General features: G+C 41.6%; 1 protein-coding gene across 3 annotated transcripts in view; it reads left to right on the top strand.

Moving 5' to 3' along the window:
- PGM1 (phosphoglucomutase 1) overlaps window positions 1-27,984 on the top strand; it is a gene marked incomplete at both ends in the record, with an annotated part of 73,936 nt that overhangs the window by 36,108 nt on the left and 9,844 nt on the right. For all 3 annotated transcript variants that reach the window (XM_080691966.1, XM_080691967.1, XM_080691965.1), the window contains 6 exons: window positions 4,376-4,538; window positions 4,848-4,994; window positions 6,970-7,095; window positions 11,188-11,378; window positions 12,893-13,047; window positions 17,521-17,636. In XM_080691966.1, coding sequence (XP_080548092.1) covers window positions 4,376-4,538; window positions 4,848-4,994; window positions 6,970-7,095; window positions 11,188-11,378; window positions 12,893-13,047; window positions 17,521-17,636 — 898 coding nt within the window. The remainder of the gene's footprint in view (window positions 1-4,375; window positions 4,539-4,847; window positions 4,995-6,969; window positions 7,096-11,187; window positions 11,379-12,892; window positions 13,048-17,520; window positions 17,637-27,984) is intronic.

The raw sequence follows: 27,984 nt of genomic DNA on the forward strand, positions 1-27,984 counted from the left end.
GACTCCTCCTGAGTTGCTGAAGCTTTCCTCAAACCTGAGATCCTCCTGTCTCAGTTTCTCAAGTATTACAGGTGTGCACTACTGTAGTTGACTTGTTCCCTTCTTTTTAAGTTTTAAAAAGAATACTTATCTCACCTATGTTTTTGCAACCTCATCCAAGTCTATAGATAGCAATGTCAGCTTTGACTATGGTAACCAATATTTGAAAACAATTTTTTTGTGTGTTACTGGGGATGGAACCCAGGGGCATTCTACCTCCGAGCTATACTAGCTGGATTTTTTATTCTTTATTTTGAAACAGGGTCTCACTGACTTGCAAAGGGCCTCACTAAGTAGTTGAGGCTGTCCATTAACTCAGATCCTCCGATCTCAACCTCTCAAATGCTGGGATTACAAGTGTGCACCACCATGCCTGGCTAAAAAATTTTAATTTGTAGTGAAAGCATAACAAACTTTACCACTTTAGCCATTTTAAGGGTGCAGTTCAGTTTGTCAACTGAATTCACATTGTTGTGCAACACAGCTATAGATCTTTTCCATCTGGCCATACTGAAGCTTTACAGCTGTTGAATAACTCCCAGTTTTTCTCTTCCCTAAACCACTGGCAAGCAACATTCTCCTTTCCATTTCTACAATTTTGACTCCTTTAAGTACTTCACAAAAGTAGAGTCATGTAGTATTTGTCTTTTTGTGACTTTTTCACTTAGTATATGTCCTCAAGATTCATCCATCTTGTAGGATTTCTCTCTCTCTCTTTCTTTCTTTCTTTCTTTCTTTCTTTCTTTCTTTCTTTCTTTCTTTCTTTCTTTCTTTCTTTCTTTCTTTCTTTCTCTTTCTTCTGTACTGGGGATGGAACCCAAGGGCATTCTACCTCTGAGCTACACCCACAGCCCTATTTTTTTATACTTTATTTTGAAACCAGGTCTCACTGAGTTGCAAAGGACCTCAATAAGTAGCTGAGGTTGCCTGTGAACCACCACCCTCTGGTCTCAGCCTCCCAAATGCTGGGATTACAAGTGTGCATCACCACGCCCGGCTTATCTTTTTTTTTTTTTTTATGGTACTGGAGATTGAACCCAGAGACAGTCTATATCTGATCTATTCCAGCTCTTTCTTTAAATGTTTTGTTCTGAAACAAGATCTCACTTGGTTGCCGAGAGTCTTACTAAGTTGCTGAGGCTGGTCTCAAACCTGTGATCCTTCTGTTTCAGCCTCCAAAGTACTAGAGATTACAGGCATATGCCACCTTGCTGGCTTCTTCTTTTTAAAAATCTATCTCCATCACTCTTCCACTCATTGAGTCTGTAACCTCCTCCAGTCTAATCTCCTTTGCTTTTAAGGCTGAATACTATTCCATTGTACATATATGCAGTGTTTATGTATCTGCTCATCTGATAAAGGATACTTGGGTTGTTTCCACTTTTTGGTTATTATGAACAATGCTACTATGAATGTTGATATATAAGTGTCTGAGTCCTACTTTCAGTTCTTTAGGGATATACCTAGAAGTGGCATTTCTGGATCATGTAGAACATGGGGTGGTTTGTGTAGAGATTAGCTGAGTTATGTATCGGAGGATGAACTAGGTGGGCCTGAGCAGGTGGGATGGACTCAGCCTGGCAGAGAAAGTGGCATTCAGGTGGGAGGGAGGCCTGGGAGATTGCATTAAAGAGCTGTCACCGTGGTCCAGGCAAGGAGCAGTATCTCTCCTGTATTAGATCCAAGGTATCGTGTTCCTGAGGGTGATTCACAGAGCTCACTGTGAAGGGGAGTGTGTTGGCCTCTTAGACTCTCTCGAGAGGTGATCATGGACTTACCTGCTTTTGTCTCTTGGCTTTTCTCTGTACTCTTGCCTCCTGGCACAGCCTGGGACCAGCCTGGGCAAGTTGGATGGTGGAGATTAATATTCATCAGTCTCTCCTTCTATATCAAATACACACAAAGTCTAAGTGAAAGGTGGTGAGCTCTGTGTGCTAATAAAGTTTGCACATAACTCCACCAGCCACTCTGGCTGATTAAATTGCCAACCTAGAAGGGCCCAGCCAGACTTTTCTTGTTATCAAAAGCACAGAAGGCCTGGGTGTGATGGCACAAGCCTGTTATCCTAGTACTTGGGAGGCTGAAACAGGAGGATTGCAGACTTGATGCCAGCCTCAACAACTTAGCAAGGTCGTCAGCAACTTAGCGAGGTCCTGTTTTCAAAATAAAAAGATTTTAAAAGAAAGGGCTGAGGATGTAGGTCAGAGGTAGAATACCCCCCTGAGTTCAGTTCCCAGTAAGACAGACAGACAGACACACACACACACACACACACACACACACACACACACACACAGCATGTGAGGAAACTCCTGGAAGGATGAGCTGTCACTGTCCCCATTGTATTGAGTCGGGAGATTCCAGTGCCATCCCCAGCTACACTTGATTTGCTGTGTGACACTGCCTTGACATCTTTCCATCGGTGCCTTTTAAGTGCTATTGGTGTTGAACAGATGCAAGGGTGAAAGGACGGGCGGGGTCATGACAACTCTGGACCTCGGCTTCCCCAGCTGTGCGATGGGAAGGGCAAGTGTGAGAATGCGTTAAAAGTGCCCTAGGAATATAATTAGCTCACTGATAATCACCAGTAGTGATTCTGCACCACCTGCAGGTTCCTCTGGCCTAGAAGAAGCCCACTGATAGCACCTGCCCTGGTGGTTACCACTTCCTGGGGGAGGCAGGACGCAATAACTATATCAGGGCAGCCACAACAGAAATTATTCAGAGCTAGGCATCGTGGCACACACCTGTAATCCTATCCATTCAGGAGGCTGAGACAGAAAGATGGGTGGGGCCAGCCTGGGCAACTTAGAAGAGCTTGACTCAAAATAAAAAATAAAAAGGGCTGGGGATGTAGCTCAGTGGTAGAGCATCTACCTGGCATGTGTGAGGCCTTAACACTGCGGGGGGAAAAAGCTGAGAGATGGATGTAGGAGAGGCAAGAAGTGATAGAAATGAGCCAGCCGCTTCCTGGGAGGTGTTTTGTAGTGGGAGAGGGGTGGTCATAAGGCAGAACCATTTTTAATGATCTACTGGGGAGAAGGAAAATGGCAAAACTAATAGTCCCAGAAAAAAAATTCCCCAGGGAATCCAGGCATCTCTGGCATTTTCCATATTAGAAATCCCTCTTCTATCATGAAGTCATTCCTTCAACCATATTTATCTTGGGTGAGGCCAGAAGAAATGACCAGTGGAAAATTGAAAAGATAGTCCTGACACTTTCATCTCTCAGAAGAGAGAATGGAGGAAAGGCACACACACCTTCACATTAGGAGTCTGTTTAATATAGCAGTCCCATATTCTCTAAGGATGTCAGAGGAACTGACGAAAATCCTTTTTCCGAACTGGGTCATGTTGTAAATTACTGTCATTTTAGCAAAGGCAGATTTAAGAACCAGACTGATATACCATCTGTGAGCAGAGGAAGGTGAGTTGAGAATAAAACCACAGTCGGGCACAGTGGTGGACACCTGTAATCCCAGGACTTGGGAGGCTGAGAAAGGAGGATTGCAGGTCAAGGCCAGGCCAGTATATGGTAACTTAGCAGGACCCTGTTTCGAGATTAAAAAAAAAAAAAAAAAAAAAAAAAGAACTAAAAAGAGCTGGGAGTGAAGCTCAGTGGCAGAAAGCCTCTGGGTTAAACAGCAACAGAAGAATACACCTAAAGCCCAGCTGAAGCCCCAGCTGGCCCGTTTTATTAGTCCTGACTGGCTTTTATTTTACTCTGTCATCGCTCCTAGCAAGCTTGTCCTGGGCACAGTAAGCAGGTATACCCTCATGTGGGTAGGCGGCCTGTTTTGAGGAATCTACCACATGAAAATCTAAGCTTGCCTGGAAAGATAAAACTTATAAGGTACAATTTACCTTGTTTTTGGTATAAAATTTGCTCTTTTTACATTTTAAGAATTTTACCTTACTCTGTGGGTAGAGTCCCATGAACTAATCAAGCCCTTATCTTTTTTCTCATTGTGGATTTTAAGTTTGACTGAGTTTAATAAAAATGTGGGTTATCTCACAATCTACCAGTAGATCCAAATTATGAACCCGATCTAGAAAGGCTTGGTTAGGAATATGGTCTGTTTACTTGCCAGAAAACTTTAAAGCACCCTCAGATCACACACTATTCTAAAATGACGTCCCCCAAACCGACTAATGGTTTTGTTCAGCAGTGCTCATTTTATTTCAGTAATATGGTGGAGACATCCAAGTGGAACGTGTTCACTAAAGAAAATCTTTTCTGGTCCAATAGACTATTTCCTTTGTCCATCTTCCTGTTGCCTTGGCATTTTTGAGTGGTAGCTCTGCATTTATGGCTGTTCTGGATTACTTCTCCTAGATCGGTCGCCTGATTATTGGGCAGAATGGCATCCTCTCCACTCCTGCTGTATCCTGCATCATTAGAAAAACCAAAGCCATTGGCGGTATCATCCTGACGGCCAGCCACAACCCCGGAGGGCCCAATGGAGATTTTGGAATTAAATTCAATATTTCTAATGGAGGTGAGCAGGCAATTTTATATTTAGTTGGATGAACCAGTAACTGAAGCCTTGAGCTCTGGTTCTCATCCAAGAAGAGGTCTTTTTGGTGATAGTAAAATGCTTCCCATTCTGCTGTGTCTGATCATTAAGAGCCACACACAAGCCATCATTAACATGATAGCGTCTTTTAGAAAATCTTGGTACTTTGCTCCCTAAGTAGTACCATGGTGAAATGTGGTAGTGAAGAGGAGTCGCTGGGCTTTGGATTCTTGCTGATTTTTCCTGTGAATGGCATAAAATGACTTACCATTTTTACTCTTTAATTTCCAGGTCCTGCTCCCGAAGCAATAACTGATAAAATTTTCCAAATCAGCAAGACAATTGAAGAATATGCAATTTGCCCGGACCTGAAAGTAGACCTGGGTGTTCTGGGAAAGCAGCAGTTTGACCTGGAAAACAAGTTCAAGCCCTTCACAGGCACGCTTACTCTCGCCTCCCTCCTCTTTCCAGTTTGAGCCATTTCCTTTGCAGGGTTGTATTCACATGGGTCTTCAGCTTTGCAAGGTTGTGATCACTGAGCTTTGCATATATTTATTAGTTAGCGGGTCTGCAATTAGGTTTGAGAGTCTAGAGACCCGGGCTCTCTGGACCCTGCCATTGATGAGCTATGTGACATTGAGTAACTTGAAAGTCATTTCAAACTTTCCAGGCCTTAGTTTCCATGCCTGTAAACCAAATGGCCTTGACTAAAATACCTATAAGGTCATATTCGTTGCTGAGATTCTTGACAACTTGGTGAGACTGGCCTCAAATCTGCGATCCCCCTGTCTCAGCCTGTGCCAAGCTCTTTATGTGCATTATTTCATGTTATACTCATAGTAGCCCTGTGAGGGCAGCTGTCAATATTCATTATTTACAGAGGATGAAACAAAGGCTGAGAGGTGACGTTAACAGGCCCAAGGTCACATAGTGAGTGGTGAAACCTGGATTCAGACTCAAGTGTGGATGATTCTCAAGCCTAGGATTTTTTTTCCCCCTTCTACCTTAATAATTAGTAAAATCGGCCAGCATGGTGGTGCACGCTTGTAATCCCCATGCTTGGGAGGCTGACACAGGAGGATCACACAGGTTTGAAGCCAGCCTCAGCTACTTAGTGAGGCTTTCAGCAACTTAGTGAGACCCTGTTTCCAAATAAAATATAAAAAAAGGTCTGGGAGTATAGCCCGGAGGTAGAAAGCCTCTGGGTTCCACCCCCAGTACCACCAAAAAATAAAAAATAAAATAATAATAATTAGTAAAATCAATCATACCATTTGTTTGGGCTGCATTGAAATGCTGCAAAGGCAGCCCTGGTTAACATTTTGTTTTTGAATGCCAATGTGTGACAATAATGGATGAAATGAATGTTTATAAATATTCATATAACTAGCTGGGCGTGGTGGCGCACGCTTCTAATCCCCGCGCTTGGGAGGCGGAGACAGGAGGATCATGCAGGTTTGAAGCCAGCCGTGCTGGCTTAAGAAACCCTGTTTCCAAATAAAAATATAAAAAATAGGTGTCTGGGAGTGTAGCCCGGAGGTAAAAGGGCTTCCAGGAACCCTAGTACCACCACCAAAATATATATATATATATATATATATATATATATATATATATATATATATATATATATTCATATAACTAAAATGAAGACAAAACATTGGCAAAGTGGCCTGAATTTTGGCTTTGCCCTAACATGTATTCTTTCCTCTGGACTGAAGCTTTATGGAGTACTTTTTTTTTTTTTTAACATACCCTTGAATTGCTGATGATTACATCCTAGCAAAGACAAAATAGCTCTTTGGTATATCTCAAAGATATTCATGGGGGTCCAGAAACTATCAATAGTGAGTTTCTTAAAACTCTTCCTGTGTTGAAGATGTTCAGAGCCCCTGAAAATCTAACAACAAGAACAATAGTTTTAAGTTCTTATATTTGTTTTATTCCATTCATGGTACATGTGAGAAGGGATTCATTAAAGAGTTGGTTTTTTTCTGCTTTTTACCATTAAGTCCTGATGATAATGGGCCTGAAAAAGGAAAGAAGAGTAGGCATTATGTTATCACTGAGAACACATACGTTATGGGAAGTACAGGGAAGAGTGTGGCAGCCGAGTGTCTACAACCTCCAGCAAAAACCCCACGTGTGCCCAACCCCAGCTGAGTGGGCCGGCCCCTTAACCTTTCAGACCTCTCCTCCTCTATAACAGAGGACTAAGACGTTTACCTCGGGGGGAATTTGTTTGTATTGAATGATATGTCATTGAACATCCCTGTCATGTGGTTGTCGCGCAGCTGGTCAGTTGTCCACTTAAGATAGTTATTGTAGGTTTACAGCAGGGTAACTGTTTCAGGGTGTCATATCCCTAAATGTGCTTCATTCTTTCATCTTCTAATGTTGCTTGTTCTCACAGTGGAAATTGTGGATTCGGTGGAGGCTTATGCCACGATGCTGAGAAACATCTTTGACTTCAATGCACTGAAAGAACTTCTCTCCGGTCCAAACCGACTAAAGATCCGCATCGATGCCATGCACGGAGGTACGGACGGGGTCTCTTCCTCTCTTCCCTCAGAGAGGCAGTTGCTGTGTCCCGGGGTCAGGCTTCACAGCCTTCTCGTGGCTCTGCTTCTTCCCCTGCCCCCCTTTATTTACTTTATTATTTTTTCTTTGATGAGGATAAAGCTCTTGTTCTCTCTCACACACGTCCTCACCTCATGCATGCCAGGCAAGTGCTCTAGCACTGAACAAAATCCTCAGCTCTCTGACAGTTTTAATTTTTTTTATTTTTTATTTTTTTGGTGGTACCGGGGTTCCTGGAAGCCTTTCTATCTCCGGGCTACACTCCCAGACCTATTTTTTTTAAATATATATTTTTATTTGGAAACAGGGTCTCTTAAGCCAGTGCGGCTGGCTTCGAACCTGCGCGATCCTCCTGTTTCCGCCTCCCAGGCGCGGGGATTACAAGCGTGCGTCACCACGCCCGGCCTCTCTGACAGTTTTTAAACAGAATTATGTTGCAATCCTTTCAGAGCAATATTTGCACAGATAAAAATCTAATCACAGGCACCCAAAATAGTATATATTCCTCTTGGTAATCTAGGTTGATGGTCTGTGTTAAGCATCAGGTTTTGAGCCACATGCACCTGTTGTCCTGGGCTCTCCCCGGCCCTCAGAAGATACTCATATTCTTCCTGCATGCCTCTGTGTATCCTGAGGGGGCAGCCATTTGCCACATGTGAACGTGCTCCTGAGCTGCACACCCCCACTTGCCTGCCCCCATGAGCTTCTTTTCTTAGAAGAGGACAAGAGCAAGCTGGGGACTGCATTCAGGAACAACAGGATGTGTGGTCCTTCTCTCGTTCCTCTGTGGGTGGTGTGACCAGTCCATTCTCACTTGCAAGCATGTAAGAATTTCTTACCACTTACATTGTGTTTCTGTGTATGTGTGTGTGTGTGTGTGTGTGTGTGTGTGTGTGTTTCCTGCTTTGTTATCATTAAGTTTTTTTTTTTTTTTTTGGTGGTACTGGGGTTCCTGGAGGCCCTTCTACCTCCGGGCTACACTCCCAGACCTATTTTTTTTTAATATACTTTTTATTTGGAAACAGGGTCTCTTAAGCCAGCGCGGCTGGCTTCGAACCTGTGCGATCTTCCTTGTCTCTGCCTCCCAAGGGGAATTACAATCGTGCGGCACCGTGCCTGACCTTCATTAAGTCTTAAAGATAATGGGCTTTGAAAAAGAAAAAGAAAGAAGAATAGGGATTATGTTGTCTGTTATCAGTGACACCACAATATGACTGTCATGGGAGGCATAGATCATATATCTATATGATATATATGTAGATGTATATGTATGTGCATGTTTGTATGATGCTTTAACAAAAAATATAAACAGATATATCTATACATATTCATGGACAAGATGGAAATAAAACATGACACTCAGAAGTATTAATGTAAGCCGGGCTCCCTGTGCTTGGGAGGTGGAGACAGGAGGATCGTGCAGGTTTGAAGCCAGCCGCGCTGGCTTAAGAGACCCTGTTTCCAAATAAAAAGTATAAAAAAATAGGTCTGGGAGTGTAGCCCAGAGGTAGAAGGGCTTCTAGGAACCCCAGTACCACCAAGAAAACAACAACAACAACAACAACAAGTATTAATGTAATATAGTATGCAAAAAAAATCTTAAACCTATTCTGAAATGAAAGATCACCTAAAAAATAAGATTCATTATGTATGTAACCTCTGTAGAAAGATATAATATGAAAATGAGTCATTTTTTTAAAAAGAGTTAAAAATAAGATGATAAAACAATGCAGTGAAGGATAAGTCTGTGGACCTAAGGGCTAACTGAGTGATGTGCGCATGTGTGCCCCTACCATCTTGTACCCCAATAAGATGTATGACTACAATGCGCCAATTAAAAAAATTAAAAAAGAAGCTGAGCGTGGTGGTACACACTTGTAATCCCAGCATTTGGGAGGGAGGCTGAGACAGGAGGATCCGTGTTCGCAGTCAGCCTCAGCTCCTTAGTGAGGCCTTCTGCAACTTAGTGAGACTCTGTTTCAAAAATAAAGAATTAAAAAAATAGGGCTTGGGATATAACTTGGAGGTAGAATGCCCCTGGGTTCCATCCCCAGTACTGCAAAATAAATAAATAAATAAATAAATAAATAAATAAATAAATAAATAAAAAAAATAGGAAAATATCATTATAGAACTAATTTATAATTAAATCATGATTCTGTAATTTCCAACCATTCCAACAGACACATTGAGTACTTTGTACATGTTTGGGGAATAGACAGGGACTTGGCAGGTGACTTCCTTCAAAGACGTCCTGATGTTTGGAGAGATGTGTTGCATAAGAACTAACCAAGCCAAAAGAGGTGTAGTGGTGAGAGCACATCTGTAATCCTAGTAGCTGGGAGGCTGGGACAGGAGGAGTGTGGGTTTGATGATAAGGCAAATTAGTGAGTGAGGCTCAGCAACCTAGTAAGACCTTGTTTCAAAACAAAACAAAACAAAAAAAGAGCTGGGGGTGCAGCTTGGAGGTAGAATGCTTCTGGATTCAGTTCCTATTACCCCAAAAAAGAAACAAAAACAACTAACCAAGCCAACAGATTGAAGGTTAGAAAGACTTTCAGATATTCTCTTTGGGGTTTGAAAGAAGGCGGTGTGACTAGGGGCATCAAGAAAGACTTTCTGGGAGCAGTTCTGAGTACTGCATTCAGGAACAACAGGATGTATAGTCCCTCTCTTAATCCTCTGTGGGTGGTGTACCCGCCCATTCTCACTTGCAAGCATGTAAGAATTCCTTACCACTTCCGCTGTGTTTCTCTCTCTCTCTCTCTCTCTCTCTCTCTCTATTTTTTTTTCTGCTTTTACCATTAAGTCTTAATGATAATGGGCTTTGAAAAAGAAAAAGAAAGAATAGGCATTATGTTGTCTTATCAGTGACACCACAATATGACTGTCACTGGAGGCAAAGATCACACACATATATAATATATATATATAATCAACTTGACTTTTTGGAAGAAAGACACAGCATGGTAGAACGTTGGGCAATGGTAGTTCCCAGCTGAGGTCATGGTGATAGCAAAGGTACAAAGCTTGGAAGAAAGCCTGGGCCGGCGTGAGCGCACACACCTTGGGTGCTGGGTAGGCGAGCTGGTCAGGAGCAGACTCTCCTCTCCGGGCCTCCCGTCCCTTTGATGCCTCCATGCCTGTGTCTCTCACAGCCCTGGGCCCCTTCTGTGATGTGCCATGTGGCCCCTGAGAGGAGACACACATTCTGTGCCATGCTTTCCCCTGAGACATATTTTGAAGCCTGTACCTTCCTTGATGAGAATAAGGAAGCATTCTTATAGGTTTTTATATAGAGCACTCATTTTATATAGAGCATTCATTTTATTCATTTGGTAGCTACACAAAACGGCACTGTAATGTGACTGGTTTCTCCTGTTGTTATTACTGGGTTTTGTTTTTAGTGTTTGCAGCTTGGTGTGAATAGGAAGAGAAGAGCTCTGAATCCTAGCTCCTACTCCTTCCAGCTGTATGAATTTAGGCAAATGTCTTCATTTCCTAACCTCTGTTTTCTTATCTTTATATGGTAATCATAGTATAAACATTTGTAACATCCGGTACAGTCTTCAATACTTATCTACTAACTCCTGTAATCCTCTCATCAGCCCTGTAAGCTCACTGCTGATGGGAGAGACTGAGGCACAGAGAGATTAGGTAACTTTCCCAAAGTTGTACAAGTAACTGGCAAATCTTGGATCTCAACCCAGACAGTCTGATCCCAGAGTCCAGGCTGTTCGCAGTAAGCTGCATCACCTTCCAAACAAACCGTTGAGAAACACCTGGCACAGGTGTATGGTAGGACTTCCCTTCCCTTTCACCTTCCTGAACTGGCCCTGCCTTCTGCAACCTAATCTCATATCCCCTCTCCTAAAACCTTCTATCCCAGGCAGACTCACTGGACTCCACTGTAGTTTCTGATAGTTTGCATGTTGTCGTTGTTGGTCACTCCATCCTTTCTCCAGAAGTGTCCACCGTGCTCCCCAGTCCTCACCTGTTTTCATCAGTTCTGTTTTCTGATTCTTCATACTTTTATTTTGGCTTTGCATAGTCGTGGGGCCATATGTAAAGAAGATCCTCTGTGAAGAACTCGGTGCCCCAGCGAACTCGGCAGTCAACTGTGTTCCTCTGGAAGACTTTGGAGGCCACCACCCTGACCCCAACCTCACCTACGCAGCAGACCTGGTGGAGACTATGAAGTCAGGAGAGCATGACTTTGGGGCTGCCTTTGATGGAGATGGGGTGAGTCCAAGTGCATATAAGTGGATTCTGATGCAGGCCAGGCCTGCGCTTGCAGATGGGTTGGTTCTGGAAGGGCAGCTTCCCCCAGACCCTGGGGGCCAGGATTCCTCCATTGTACCTTAGGTCAGAATTAAATTATTGAAAGACTTCTCAAGCAGAAGTTTAGAGTCACTAAAATGACTCTGTCTTAAACTATGCCTTTAATTTCAGACATTTGTTTGCTAAGAGTGGCAGAGTTATTAGGGTTTGGTTATGATATAATGACTGGTGTTTCCTAAACCTCTTGAGTTCTAGATACCTATGCTAAAGCAGGTTTCTGCTCTCAACTAGTAGCTGACTAATGATTTACTCTCTAGGAAAGGTTTCTGTCTTATAATATACACATTTGTTTGTTCGCCTTAGCAGAGTGAAGAAACTATAATTTTATAGCCTATATGAGAACTATGTTGGGAGAATTAAAATTTTATTTTTTTCTATAATTAAAATTTTTAGAAAAATTGTTTTATTTACATTGGTGATCATGTAAAGACAAGGAAGATTTGTGTCTTCAGTTTTTTTTCCTGGCATCTTGTAGATGGTACTGTACATGTTTATTAAATTGAAATTTATTTTTGTTGTTTCTATTGTTTTGTTTTTACTTTTTTTTGTGTGATACTGGGAATTGAGCCCAGGGGCATTCTACCTCTGAGCTATATCCCTACACCTTTTTATTTTGAAACAGGGTCTTGATGAGTTATTAAGGGTATCGCTAAATTGCTGAGGCTGGTCTCAAACTTGTAATCCTCTTGTTTCAGCCTCCCAATTACCGGGATTACAGACATGCACCACCATCCCTGGCTTTGCTATTGTTCTTCAGCAGCTAGAAGCCACTATTTTCTGAAAATAACTTTACCCATATCAGTATTTGAGTAACTAAAGGGCTCCACAGCGGACATTATTTTGCAGTTCATCTTCCTGATACAGTGCATACTGGGAGTGTTTTTGCACTCTTGGGTACTGGAGTGGAACGTGGATCAGGCACCCAGGAAGCAGCGAAGGCGACAGCATGTTTTGTTGGGTTCAGCATCAAATGAAGGCATTTCCTTAAAGAAATCTGCCTCTGTTCCCAAAAGGATGCCTGGTAGATCTATGAAGTCTTGTAAATAGCTCGTATTTCCTCTCTTGTGCATCCTCTCCTCTCCTCTGGGAGAGAGGTGATTGGTTCCAGAGTTTGGAAAAGGTCTAAGAGGTTAAAGTTAGCTGGCCCCTGGAGGGAGAACAGGATTTGGCTCAAAAGGAGTTTGTGGCTACACTGTAATTGAAAACAGTTTTAACTTTTGGGCACAAAGCAGCCTTTGGCCCAGTGGTACTCTGTAAATCCATTAAAAATAAAATTCAGTATTTAAAACCCAGTGTGAATAAATGTATCAGTTTTAAATTTTGTCAAACCTCCATGAGAGATAGTTTGATTTCTTTAGTGCTTTGATTAAAAAAAAGAAAGAAAAGTCTTCTTTTACATCTCCCTTCTTCTACAGGATCGAAACATGATTCTGGGCAAGCATGGGTTCTTTGTGAATCCATCGGACTCTGTGGCTGTCATCGCTGCCAACATCTTCAGCATTCCATATTTCCAGCAAACTGGGGTCCGTGGCTTTGCACGCAGCATGCCCACGAGTGGTGCCCTAGACCGGTAGGTCTGTCCACTCCCTCGGCCCTCCTGTCTAGGGTCCTCCTGGTCTTTACCATGCCCTTTGCTATACCTGGAACCTTCTTCTTCCTCTTTTACTGTAGCCCTTGATGCATACTACATGCTAAGTGTTTCTTGTAAAAGAGAACAGGTGAAGTATTTTTAGAATTAGATGCCGCCGCCTCCTCCTCCTCCCTTCCTCCTCCCCTCTCCCCCTTCCTCCCCCTTCCCTTCCCCTCCTCTTCCTCTTTCTCCTCCTCCTTCGTACTAGGAATGGAACCCAGTGGCATTCTACCTCCGATCTACACCCCCAATATTATTTTTTATTTTGAAACAGGGTCTTATTAAATTATCAAGGGTCTTGCTAAATTACTGAGGCTAGCTTCAAACCTGTGATCTTCCTGTCTCGGCATCCCAAGTACTGTGATTCTAGGTATATGCCACCATGCCTGGTATACGTACACCCTTGTGAGTTGCCTCAGCACCTGCACTTCCTCTATCCCGGTAGTTACCCCAGTGTGTTCTGATAGCCTGCTTGCTTCATTGGCTGCCCAGCTAGACTATATATTTCTTCAGAGAAAAGACTGTCTTAGTCACCATACTAGACTCTGCCTGACCATAGTGTGTCGACATAGAGTAGGACACACACACACACACATACGTACATACATCATTTAAAAAAATGAATGAAGCCATGTGTGGTGGTACATGCTTGTAATTCCAGTACTTGAGAGGCTGAATCATAGAGATTGTAGGTTTGAAGCCAGCTTCAGCAACTTAGTGAGACCCTCAACAACCTAGAAAGACCTTGTTTAAAAATAAATAAAAAGGTGCTACAGAGTAGCTTGGAGGTAGAAATCCTCTGAGTTCAATCCCCAGATCCCCAGAACCAAAAACAATAAAAAAGAATGCTTAAATATTAATGAATAAATGGATGGACGGCACTTCCATTGTACTTAAGACATCATTTTTGAGGATCACTTCCCTTTAAAAGTATGCATGGTCTCACCCAATACTGCAAAAAAAACAAAACAAAACAAAAAAACAAACGTATGCATGGACTTTGAATGAAAGAGAAGTTTAAAATAATTTTAGAGTTTCAATAGAATGGGATTGTGCATATATACACACAAATATAGTAATTCTTCAATTGTCCAAAATCTAAATCAGACCTCAAATAGGTAAAATAGGTTGTTCCAGTCAACATTCTCACTGTTATAATACAAAACAACTGGCCACACAACTTAGAGGAAGGAAGACCTAATTGCTTAGGTTGCTTAGGGTTTGGGTTTTTTTGTTTTGTTTTGTTTTGTTTTGAGATTTAAAGGTTCAGTCCATGTCAGGCCAGGTCTGTGGAGCTCAGGGCATTATGGTGGGAAGCAGAGAGAGGTAGAGGGCAAGGCATTTACTCTCACATCATGGAGGCCAGAAGCAGGAGAGAAAGCAAACAAAGGAATTTAAAGAAAAAAGCATAGTCCCTAAGGCCATGTCCCCAGGAACTATACCCACCTCTAACCACACCCCATCTGCCTGGGTTGCTGCCCTGTAAATACATTACAGTGGATTTATACACTGAGATTATAATCCTCATGGTTTAATTATATCAACCCTGAACATTAATACTTAAGTTCTTCAGGGAACATTCTACATCTAACCATAGCATAGGTAAAAAGTTGCATTCCACTTTTATGTGATAGAAAGAAATCAGTGAGAATAAACAGTTGATTTCTCAGATTTGCTTATATGCATATTTGTCTATTTATTATATATCACTTTATTATATGAAGTCTTTAAGGTGGCTTATGAGATTGCATCTAAAACAAAAAATAAAAAGTAATAAATGACAAATGAGGACCAGGAAAAATATTATTAGACTATGTCAGGTGGCCAGAAATTCTTGCTGAATGTTTAGTAAAGAAGGAATGAATCAATATGAATTAATGAACAAATAAAAAGTCAAGGCCAAGGGGGGAAATAGGATATATAAATCCAGGCTTTTATAATAACAGCTAATCTTGACTATTGCCTTGTTCTAAACACTAAATTCTTTCAGTGTTCTAAATTGGTTAATTCTCAGACCAACCCCATGAGGTAAATGCTATGTATAACCCCGTTTTTTGGATGGAAGGCAAAGGGTCAAAGTTAAGTAATTTTCTCAAACTCACCCAGATAGTAAATGGCTGAGTCAGGATTTGAACCTGGAGCCTGGGTCATGCACTAGAGAGAGAGGAGACAGCTACAGAATTAGTGCTCACTTCATTTCAGCTAGCAAGAAAATAAGACTAATATCCAGATAGGGATTAATAGTTTGTGTAGTGCTTTTACATTTTCCATCTCGGTTGTTTGGCACAGCTATCCTAATTTTTAAAAAGGGGAAAATTGAAAGTCAGAGGAATAAGCATTCTTGTCTATGACCCCACAACTAAATTAGAGCAAGAATCGGCACCAGATACCTCTGCCTGCAGACTCTGCATGTGGAGTTGAGGACCAGGCTGTGGGCACACTACTGTGCCAACTGATCAGGCCCCAAAATACCAGTGTGGCATCCAGGAACAGTTCAGCTCCAATTTTTTTAAAATATTGATAATCCATACATGGACTAATGACTAAAATGTCTTATTACCCAGATAAAAGTTTACAAGACTTTCATGATTTCAATGCCATAGATTTAATTTCTCTCAAATATTCAAATCTAAACATGACATTGCTCATGTGTTCTAGAAAGCAAGTATCATTGAAATGGTGAATGAGACTTATCAAGTCACATTTCTAGTTCAAAGGAAAAGGATAAAAAAAAAATAGCCACTCACTGATAAACCTGGAAATACCAGTACCCTCTGTGGACTTACTGCAGTTATTGAATCTTGGAATTATATGCGTGCTTTTTGATATGTCTTAAGGATTTTGCTGATATATAAAATAGTGATTGCATACAGCCGGGCGTAGTGGCGCACGCTTGTAATCCCCGCGCTTGGGAGGCAGAGACAGGAGGATCGTGCAGGTTCGAAGCTAGCCCCGCGCGCTGGCTTAGGAGACCCTGTTTCCAAATAAAAATGCAAAAATAGGTCTGGGAGTGTAGCCCGGAGGTAGAAGGGCTTCCAGGAACCCCAGTACCACCAAAAAAATAAATAAATAAATAAATAAATAAATATAAATAAAATAGTGATTGCATAAAAAATAAGACTGGATAAAAGATGAAACAAGCAAAATCTCTTAATAAGCTTCAACATGATAGAATTTTAATATGTAAACAGTTCTCTCTATTCACTAATTTTCCCAATACCTTATGTTATCTTAAAGGGACATTACCCAAAATATTGCTCAAAGTAGACTGAACCATCATTCTTCATGAGAATGTGAGTCACTTAAAATATATAAAACCATGTACTACTTAAAATTAGGTACAAATAAATATGTGCTGCATAAGAAAGCATTGCTATATACATAAGTCAATAATAAATCCTGTTAAAGGGAAAAATAGCCAGAGGTTTGCTTATTTATTTAATAATTATTTTTGATGCCAGGGACTGAACCCAGGGGACCTGACACATGCTAAGCAAATGCCCTGTCACTGATCTATACCCCTCAGCCTCCTTCAAAGGTTTTAAATATTCTAAAAAGGCTGGGTGTGGTGACGCACGCTTGTAATCCCAATACTTGGGAGGCTGAGACAGGAGGATCGCAGGTTCACAGCCAGCCTCAGCTACTTAGTGAAACCTTCTGCAACTTAGTAAGGCCCTGTTTTCAAATAAAAAACAAAATAGATCTTGGGGTACAGTGCAGAGGCAAAAGTCCCCTAGATTTAATCTCTAGTACCACAAAAAATTAAAAAAATAAAAATTTTAAAGATATATATGGAAGAGTAAAAGGTTTGTTGAGGGAGAAGGTACCACAGATCAGAGTGGGGAAACCGGTGCAAATGGGAGACCCCACTGGGCGCTGTCCCTGCGGGGCCTTCTCATGAGATGAAAGAACCTGGCAGGGCAGCAGAATGCTGGCTGTCAGTCATCCTGCCTGCGTGACCTGGGTCTGATCTGGCCCCTTTTCCCTTCTCTGTAAAATGCTGACCCCCATGACCCAATATTTATGGTTCTGTGATTATAGAAGCATCAAAACATCATTCCTTTGTTCTTTATAGAATAATCTTTGGTGCAATCTGTACCCAAGACACATGGGTTTAAATGGTCTTAAAACTTCCCTGCATATTTTATTGTACTTGCTTCTTTCCAAATAGTAAACTGTGATCTGAATTAATTCTTTCTTCTTCCTGTTCTCCCCCTTCCTCCAGGCCCATATAGAATAGCCCATTGTGCCCAAGTTTTCTCTTATGATTTTCCACCAATCTTAGAATTATATATACCTCTGAGCAATGCTAAATGGGACCCTTGATTACAATAACGGTTGCTTTTTTCCTTCTCTCCCATGGCCCTGCTCACAGTCCTGCTGTGATCTAACTTTGATTTCATGCCTTTGAAGGGTGGCTAACGCTACAAAGATTGCTTTGTATGAGACCCCAACTGGCTGGAAGTTTTTTGGGAATTTGATGGATGCAAGCAAACTGTCCCTCTGTGGGGAAGAGAGCTTCGGGACTGGTAAGTGGCACTCCTGCGCTAGCATGTTCTCCCCTGCCACCTCCAGTGAAAGTTTAGACTGCTAAGATAGCACTGAAATAGCAGCGGTAGCCGACATGTCCTAAATCCAGACCCAGTTTATTTATAACAACCCTGATGAAGTGTACACATTTGAAAAGTGGTGAGCACACTCCACCAGGAGGGCTAATTTTACTTTCAGAGGATCACATCCACCGAGACAGGAAGTTTGGGGGCCTCCTTGGCAGCGTGGTCATTGAGTCTATAGGGATTAAACAGTGATAAGCATATTTTTCTTCCCTCAGTGACCAGGGAAACCTTAATAAATGTTTTCATTTCTGGGAAGAAATATGGTGGAGCAAGCCAGGTTTTTTTAAAATTTTTATTTAAGAAGAAGTTTCAGCACAGTATTAAATCTCTTTGATAGGCCCAATTTTTCTATAGCAACAAGTTATGATTTATCAAGGCTAAATGAAGGGAGGCCATTAGGGTGGAACTAAGTTGGTGGGTGATCAAGAAATTAAAAATGCATCCTTGTGCATAAGTGTGTATGTGTAAGTTGTAGTGTGGAAGAAATTAGGAGTGGGGTATATTTTGGGAGTGATCCGGTGCCCCTAGACCCCACTTTCTGTGCTCTCCTTTCTCCTTTCTTCCTGTCCAAATATTGCTCTGACCTTCCACTTCCTTCATGACCTTCTCTACTACCCCATCTCACCTATATCACTCTCTTTTTCAAACACATGTCGGTCTCCAGCCAGGTTGCATGGTACATAAGCAGCTGCATCTCTTCTATTCTCTCTACCCAACATTTATTTTTTTTGGTGGTACTGGGGGTGGAACCCAGGGGCTTTCTACAAAACCTCCGGGCTATACTCCCAGACCTATTTTATACTTTATTTGGAAACAGGGTCTCACTAAGTTGCTGAGAGCCTCAGTAAGTAGCTGAGGCTGGCTTCGAAACTGTGCGATCCTCCTGTCTCAGCCTCCCAAGTGCTGGGATTACAAGTGTGCACCACCATGCCCAGCTCTACCCAAAATTTTAAAGTAAAGGAACGGATCTTCTTTGTCCTTTGGTATTCTATAGCTCACCACTTACCTTTAGCAAAGAAAAGAAGTTCAAAACCAAGCATTCACTTAGCCTTACAATGGAATTGTAATTCATTCTATGTTAGATGGAACAGAATACTGATTTTCTTACTTTTTCTATAGTTCCAGAGGTAGAGTGGGTAGTATGAGCTGGTAGACTTGAAGCATGTGTTTACAAAGTTCTAAGAAATTTTATATTCTTGAGAGAGTGACAGTACTGTTTGACAATTGACTCAAGAGAATTGGAAGGTATTAACAAAGATGAGTTAGGGATTTGACCAATATTCATAAAAACAAACAAAACAAAACAAAAATACTAGATGATTCCCCAAGGCTCTAAGTCTTTAATCAGAAAACCCAAGACTGCTGCCTGGTCCTTTCCTATTTCATAAGATGTGGTGGTGCCACGTTTTTCTCTGAGATTCTACATGAATGCCCAGTGAAGCTTTGAGGTGGTCTTCAGTGAAATTCTTCCCAGTGTTATCCAGCCCAGGCTTGGCCTCAGTCATTCTTCTTTATGGATGATGTATCTGGAGGCAGGCACTGTTCTAAACCTTTGGTTTCCTACCCTCGTGTACTATATCAGTGCTGAACCTAGTGATGGGAGAAGTCTAGAATCAGGTTTCCCAGAGTGTGTGTGGGTATGTGGAAGAATGCTTGTTCCACTAGAGGGTTCTGGGGATCAACAAAGATTGAGAAATGTGGGACATACTTCTCTATCTTGGATATTCACAATGTTATTAGCATGTAAAGGTTTCAGAATGCTCTTCTGTAAGGAATTTTATTAGTACACTTCTACCCAAATATACTACACATAGTGTGTGTGTGTGTGTGTGTGTGTGTGTGTGTGTGTATGTGTGTGTGGCTTTCTACCTCCGAGCTATACTCCCAGCCCTATTTTATATTTGGAAACAGAGTCTCACTAAATTACTGAGAGCCTCACTAAGTAGCTGAGGCTGGCTTCAAACCTGCGCGATCCTCCTCCCAAGCGCCGGGATTACAAGCGTGCGCCACTACACCTGATCTTCCTCGCACCTTTAAACCTCCTGTCTCAGTCCTGGGATTACAGGTGTGCACCACCATGCCCAGCTTTTAGGAGGTTTTATAGTATTGTTTAGCCCACATCAGGTCATGAATAATGAAATACTTTATGTTTTTACTCAGGAGCACTTGTTAAGATAAAAAAAAATAGACTTTAGATTACTCCTTGTTAAAGTTCTGATTTACTAACCTATTTAACAAATACTTTGCCCCATGGTTTTATTTGTTTATTTATTTTTTTTGCGGGTCTGGGGATGGAATCCAGGGGCATTCGACCTCCGAGCTACACCCCCTGCCCTATTTTTTATTCTTTATTTTGAAACCGGGTCTCACTGAGTTGCAGAGGGCCTCACTAAGTAGCTGAGGCTGTCCGCGAACCGCGATCCTCCAGGCCTCAGCCTCCCGAATGCTGGGATTACAAGCGTGCACCACCACGCCTGGCTTGCCCCATGGTTTTATCTTCTCTTTGATATCTTTTATATCCAAAGAGAAAGAATGCATCATGAGACTAACCCACAAGCTTTTCCTCTCCCTATGAAGAAAAAGAAAATGATTAAGATAAAAAATGTGTTAAAGATAAACAGATTGTTAAATTGCTCAACACCACAGAAGCCAGGCTGTGTAGCTGTGGCCTCCAGTGCTGTGTTGAAGGCCGCTGAGCTCATGTCACTGACTCCTTACTGTGTGCTCACAGGGCTGTTGCTGTCCACCTACTGTGTGCCTTGCTGGTGAATGTGTCCAATAATTCCTTTATGGATTTTCTGAGTGTGGGTGTTAGTGATCCTATAAGCTTTGAAGTATTTGAATTCTATAAGTTAATTGAGTGCAAGGTGCTTTATTGCAGTATTTTTCCAAGTGATAGCAAAGGTGCTTTCTGAGGAAAGCCTCCTCGTCCTTCTGAGTGAGCCAGATCCCTGGTCCCTGCTCCTCACGGCACCACATGCCTTTCCTTTGTTTAACTCATGGCAGCTGTGATTTTACAGTTGTTTATGATTATTTGATTAATATCTGTTGGCTCCACTAGACCGTAAGTTCCATGAGGGCAGGGCTCTTCTCTGTCTTGTTCTCTGCTGTTATCACGAGTGCCTCCTGTGTAGCCCAGCATAGAACAGGTGTGCAACAAACGTGTGTTGTACGGATGAGCCAGCCACTCTTACATTTGGACAAACAAAATTCTGCTGTTGGAAGGAAATACCTTTAAAAGACATTTGATGCTTGCTTATGTAAGCCTGGAACCCTAAGCGGCCAGTTGGTGTTTTTCCTGCCTATGCACCCACCTCCATGAAGAATTCTCTCCTCGCCTCTTCCAGCAGGCTGGGACTCCCATGAGAACTCAGCAGCACTCCAGAGTCCAGGGTTGGGATCCCTAGAACCTTTGCAGAAATAAATAAGCCTGTGCAAAAGAAAAGTTTACTTGCAAAGAGTCATACTTCAGAAGAACTGGCTTATCAAGTAAAACAAACCACTAGCTCTTTTTTTTATTATTGGTATTGGGATTGAATCCAGGTGTTCAATCTACCTATGAGTGGCACCCCTAGCCCCTTGTATTTTTTGTTTTGAAACAGAGTCTCACTAGAGTTGCTGAGAGCCTTGCTAAGTTGCTGAGCCTGGCCACAAACCTGTGATCCTCCTGTCTCAGCCGCTCAAGTACTGAGATTACAGAAATACACCACCACACCCAGCAACTGCTAGCATTTAAAGAACAAACTCATAAACTGTATAACTAACATTACCAAATCTCTTCAGGGTGGAGAAGCAGCACCTTTCTGGCCTGACTATCCTAACCCTGAACCTGGGACATGTTCTTGGCATCACCATTGCATACACTGGTAAAAAGTGAATTTTTTGATAGGGAGTCAGAAATGGGGGTCAGAAGTACCCAGGATGAGCCTGCTGTGTTTGGTTGGTCTGGTGCCAACCTGTTTCCTTCTCCGAACACTGGACAGTGATGCGTATGTTTAACATAGTGGCGGGGCAGAGTGTTAGCTCTGTTCCACCAAGGACCTGTTAGCAAGATAAAAGTGAAATCAGTGACTAGTATAGGATGTCACCATTTTTGAAACCCTTCTTCAGGAAAATGGGGAGCTTGGGAAAGAGGAATAGGAAATCTGGTTGAAGATGAACTCGGTATTGCTTGGAGATATGCCAGTATGTTATGGTCTCTTCAGATCTAAGGGCTTGCAATTTTTTTCCCTTTGTCCTTCCTTCCTTCCTTCCTTCCTTTCTTTCTTTCTTTCTTTCTTTCTTTCTTTCTTTCTTTCTTTCTTTCTTTCTTTCTTTTTTGGTGGTACTGGGGTTCCTAGAAGCCCTTCTACCGCCGGGCTACACTCCCAGACCTCTTTTATACTTTTTTAAATTTAGAAACAGGGTCTCTTAAGCCAGCACGGCTGGCTTCAAACCTGGGTGATCCTCCTGTCTCTGTCTCCCAAGTGTGGGCGTTACAAGAGTGCGCCACCACGCCCGGCTCCTTTGTCCCATCTTTAAAAGTGATAATGTAACATACAGGAGTGGTAACTTGAAGAAATATATAATTAATGCTTTGTAAATTTCTTTTATTTATTTATTTATTTATTTATTTATTTATTTATTTTGCGGTACTGGGGATGGAACCCAGGGGCATTCTACCTCCAAGCTACACTCCTGGTCCTGTTTTTTTTTTGTTTGTTTGTTTTTTTGTTTTGTTTTGTTTTGTTTTTTTAAAACATGGTCTCACTGAATTGCAAAGGGCCTCGCTAAGTAGCTGAGGCTGTCTGTGAACCATGATCCTCTGGTCTCCACCTCCCGAATGCTGGGATTGCAAGCATGCACCACCATGTCCATCTGAAAATTTCTTTTCATTTAAAATTCTCATGAAAAAGCCAATCATGTTTGTGCTGCTTTGCATCAATTCACTGTAATGTTTATTGACCTTCAACTGTGTCCCAGATGCTGGGTTAGGCTCTGGGGTACAGAGACAGAAAAGACATCCTCCTGGAGGGCCCCATGGATTTCAATGGGGGGGGGGAATCTGGCCTCTGGAGTAATTACAAGTGTGAAGAGTGAAAGAAACAACATCCCGGGTGCTCAGAGAGCTTTGTATTTAGGCTGCCTGACCTGTTTGGAGGTTGGATGGTTTTTTTTTTTTTAGTTTTTTTTTTTTTTTTAATCTCTACCCATTGTAACTTGCCCAGCTGTTGAGTACATTTCCCCACAGGTCAAGCTCCCAGGGGAAGATGGTCGCATCCCCATGTATGGAGACTTGGGAACTAGGCCTCCAGCCTAGTTATAAGCAACTCAGTTAAACTGTTACCTGCACATCTGTACCCTCATCAGTGAAAGCAAGAGACATATCTCATTCACCTTGGCACCTGAAGCGTGCTCATTCCTATTTGATGGGTATAAAGTGAAGTTTGTGCTAAGACACAGTTCCTGCCCATTAGTATATGTTGCTTCCCTCCAGAGGGGCCGTATGCAGAAGAAGCAAAGCTCCAGAGTGGTCAGATGTGCACAGGAGTTGCTAAGTGAAGAGCCTTGGAGTTCCTCGGGACAGCTCCTGGGGGCTGGAGTCGGCTCAGGAAGGCTCCCTGTGCAGCTCGCCACCCTTCCTGAGTGGAGTGGGGATATCCCTTCTGGGGAAAACTGACTGTGTATTCAGCACCATCTGGGGCCACAATGTGTAGTCTAGGGTGGGTTATGGTCACGGAGAATGATACCAACCCAGAGCAGGATCAAGGAAGATTGAGGATGGCATTCTGAGTAAGGTCAAGTTGAAAGTAATTGCCAGAGATATTAGCCAAGCTAATAGGGGTGTGCAGAGTGCAGATTTTTCAGGCAAAGAGAATAGCATGTTGAAGGAAATGTGGGAGAGAGAATAAAGGGAAGAGACGGACAGAGAGGCAGATGCTGGTCCTTTCCGGGAACTACACATAGCTGTTTTCAGCTGCCCCATGCACAGGCTGTCACCTGTCAGGGGCAGACACTGGGGCAGCTCCTGAGATGCCCAGGCTGGTAAATAGAACCTAATCCCTAAGCCGTTTGCTCTTGGCTCTCTTAGCAAGGGCTGACATTTTTCTTGGCTGAGAACCAGAGCATGCCCTGACTGAGCCGGGTTTGTACTTATCACAAGGTGCTGATTAGGCCAAAGCAAAGCAACAGGTGTTTGAAGATGCTGAAGGGGCAGAATTGCCCTGTGCTCTGTGGCTTCCCAAGCTGGAACCAGAATGAAGAGACCAAAGCAAAACGCGGCACTCCCTTTGTGCCCCCAGGATCAGCAGTCTTGGCTAGAATGTTTGCCCCTTTCTCACACTTAAGTGAGGTTGGCCTCTTGTTTTTTAAAAATTAAAACATGATGATAGCCAGGTGTGCTGGAGTATGCCTAAACTTGGGAGTACATCCCAGTACTTGGGAGGCTGAAATAAGAAGATCATAGGTTCAAAGCCAGCCTCAAAAACTTAGCAAGATCCTTAGCAATTTAACACGACTCTCTTTCTGAATGAAAGACAAAATAGAGCTAGGGGTGTAGCTCAACAGTAGAATGCCCCAGTACCACAAAACAACAAACAAAAAGATATAATCTTAATGATACAAGTTAATTTATGTTCATCATGGGCAAACAAGGAAGAAGAAAATAACTTGTATTCCCACTGCCCTGAAGAAAAGGCATAGTGGATTATGTTTTCCATATTCTTCCCCAACTCTGTGTAGTTAAGGAATATTATTATTATTATTATTATTATTATTATTATTAGTGGTGGTACTGGGGTTCCTGGAAAACCTTCTACCTCTGGGCTACACTCTCAGGCCTATTTTATATTTTTATTTGGAAACTTTAAGCCAGCAAGGCTGGCTTCAAGCCTGCCTGTCTCTGCCTCCCAAGCACGGGGATTACAAGCGTGCGCCACCACGCCCAGCTAGAACATTATTTTTTAAAGTTTTAATAAAGCCAGTGAAAACATTTTTCCCTAAAGTTTTTCATTTTCTCTTTATTCATAGAGTCTCTCTCATTTATATAGTACTAACGTTTACAAAACATCTCTATTTGCTTTATTACAGTAATTTCTTAGTTATATGAGCGGTTAGCATTACCCCCATTTTGCAATCAACAAAACCAAGTTCAGAACAGTTGTGACTTTTTCAAATTCAAACAGCTTATAAGTATTAGCACTTCAAAGTCATGTTTTCTGTTTAAGTATAAAGCATTTTCTACTGAGTATTAACTGAAAAACAGTTTAGAAATACCTATATTCACCTTTCTCTTTTTTTTCCACTAATAACCTATTAGTTTTATTCAGAACACTAAAAGAAATGAGATTTACCCAGGGTTTCTGAGTATTAATCAAATTACCTATAATTTTGATACATGCAAGATGATGAGTGAGATTAATCAAAATGCCCAGAGTCGGAGGGTCTTGCAGAGGGAATAGAGTATTTGTATTATGTTATTCAAGGCAGATATTTCACTTATAATAGGTGTGTGTTTTAGTTCTAGCTAAGTGATTTGGTCAGGAGTGGTTAAGATTTTTAGATTTTATTTTCATCTCCACCTAAAAGAAAAAAAAAACTAAGTTATTAATTTAGAATGAAAATATTTCCATGCTTTCAGCCTAGCTAAAAAGATAAAAGAAAAAACACTTTCTAGATGTATAATTTTTATGTACAGTTAAAATTATTTTACTAAATAATTTTTAAAGGGAAGAAAAAATCCACTGGAGCCTAGACAAATAATTCAAAGCTGTATACTACTGTCATGAATTCTCAATATATTGGAGAAGCTGCCAGAATCCTGCTTCTTAGGATGAACTGTTGCCAAAATATATCAGGATTTCAAAGGCTGGAAGAGGCAGAAAGCTAATTTCTTGTTCCTTAAAATAGCAATGAAGGCAAATAAAAGGCTATAGATGATAAAATTGAGTAAACATTTCCAAACTCTTTTATATATACCACTACAAACATTGCTGTGGTCTCTGGTTTTTTTCAGCACCCAGGTGTTAAGAACCATTACTTCTAAAAGCTATACTCCATCAAGAGAAAAATTTTCAAAAGAAAAAGTTATGTATTTTTATGAGCCAAAATGAGAAAAAAAATATTGGAGTAGATGAATGAATTAATGGATTCATTTATGTTTGCACTCCTTCACTGTTATCTACCATATTCCATGTGCTATGAGACTATCTTGTAGACTTAACTACAAAGATAAATAACAGATGCCTCTAAGAAGTGCATGGTTACTGTGGGAAACAGATAACTGGTGCTTAAGAAGGATGATTCCACCCCAGATGTCTTGTATAAGTTAGTACGGGAGAAGAAAGAGAAAAGAGCTCATAACTGCTTAGGAAAACTGGGCTAGTCTCAAAGGAGAGGGTATTTGACCTGGGTCTAAATGGATGAAGCAGGATGGGGCTTGGTGGCATACACCTGTAATCCTAGTACTGGGGCAGGGGGGCTGAAACAGGAGGATTTCAGGTTCGAGGCCAGTCCCAGCAACTTAGTGAGACCCTCAGCAACTTAGCAAGACTGTTTCAAAATAAAAAAAATAAAAGGGCTGGGGATTGTATCTCAGTGGTAGAATGCCCCTGGATTCAATCTCCATTCCCATCACAAAAAGGACAAAGAGGGTAAAGAAAGAAATATACCACATGGGAATGATATGGCTAGCCTGGTCCCAGATCTTCTGACAGATCCGAGAAGAACAAGACCCAGTAGGAGGGCAAGTGGAGCAGAAAGGTGCATAAATAATTTAAGCATAATTATAGAGGGACTATGTAGAGTCCCATTCAGAAATCAGAAAATAGAGCTCAATACAGTCTGTTTTATTTTGTTTTAGAATGAGGAGTCTAAAGGCTGAAAATGAGAGTTCTGCCCACATCCTGCTCTTGGAAAAGGGTTTCTCTGCATACAGACACAGCCAGGGGAGTCAGTCTCTTAACTTTTGGTAAAGATTTTATCAGGAATATTAGCAGGACACAGATGTGTCAGAGTTTAGCCAATCCTTATTGGATATTGAAGTCTGTTTTGGAAGAGGCATCTCTGGATCCACGTGTTAGGCCTATTTAAAGGCTTTGTTCTCCAAAATGATAACTCAGTATACACTCTTACCAGCATCATGTCGGAGTCCCATTTGCCTTGTACCTCCCCCAACACTAGGTGTTGTAATTTTTAAATCTATGGCCATTGATTAAGCAGCTATCAAGTCTTTTGTTTTTGTGGCACTGAGGATTGAACCCCAAAGCATTGTACCTCCAAGCTACACCTCCAGCCCTTTTTTAAATTTCTTGTTTTGAAATAAAATTTCATTAGATTGCTGAGTCTCACTAAATGGCTGAAGCTGTTCTTGAACCTGCGATCCTTCTGTTTCAGCCTCGCAAGTACTGGGATTACAGGAATGTGCCATTATACCTGGCTAAGTATCAGGGTGTGGTTTTTTTTTTTGTGTGTGTGGTTTTAACTTAAATTTCTCTTCTTAAATAATGCTAGTTTTTTTAAGAAATATCAATTCATCACTTGTATTTACTTTTTGGTGAATTGCCTGGTTATAGCCTTGGCTTATTTTTCTATTGAGATTTTGTTTTTCTTATTAATACATAAAATTTTCCTATATTGAGTGTATTCAACATCTCCCTTACAGTTATAAACATCTTTTTAAAGAATGTCAATGGCCTTTTAGCTTTATAGCAGTGCTTTTTAGGCGGGAGACTAGGGATGAAACCCAGGGGCATTCTACTTCCACACTACACCTCCAGCCCTATTTTCTATTTTTTATACTTTATTTTGAAACAGGCTCTCACTGAGTTGCAAAGGGCCTCACTAAGCTGAGGCTAGCTGCGAACCATGATCCTCCTGTCTTAGCCTCCCAAATGCTAGGATTACATCGATTTAAATACATTGTTTCACTTTGTGAATAATGAATTTACATATATTTATCATCCCACGGTATTAAAATATATATGTGTGTGTTCTAGTAGTTTTTTTTTTTTGTTTGTTTGATTTTTGGTGGTACTGGGAGTGGAACCCTTCTACCTCTTTGGGCTACACTCCCAAAGCTATTTTATATTTTATTTGGAAACAGGGTCTCTTAAGCCAGCGAGGCTGGCTTCGAACCTGCGCTTCGAACCTGCGCGATCCTCCTGTCTCCACCTCCCAAGTGTGGGGATTACAAGCGTGCGCCACCACACCCGGTGTAAGGTTTTCAATTTTTACATTTGATTTTTTTTTTTTTTTTGAGATGGGTATTATTATGTTGCTTGGG

This window comes from Muscardinus avellanarius (assembly GCF_963383645.1).
Source record: "Muscardinus avellanarius genome assembly, chromosome: 3".
In the NCBI taxonomy this organism is placed as follows: Eukaryota; Metazoa; Chordata; class Mammalia; order Rodentia; family Gliridae; genus Muscardinus; species Muscardinus avellanarius.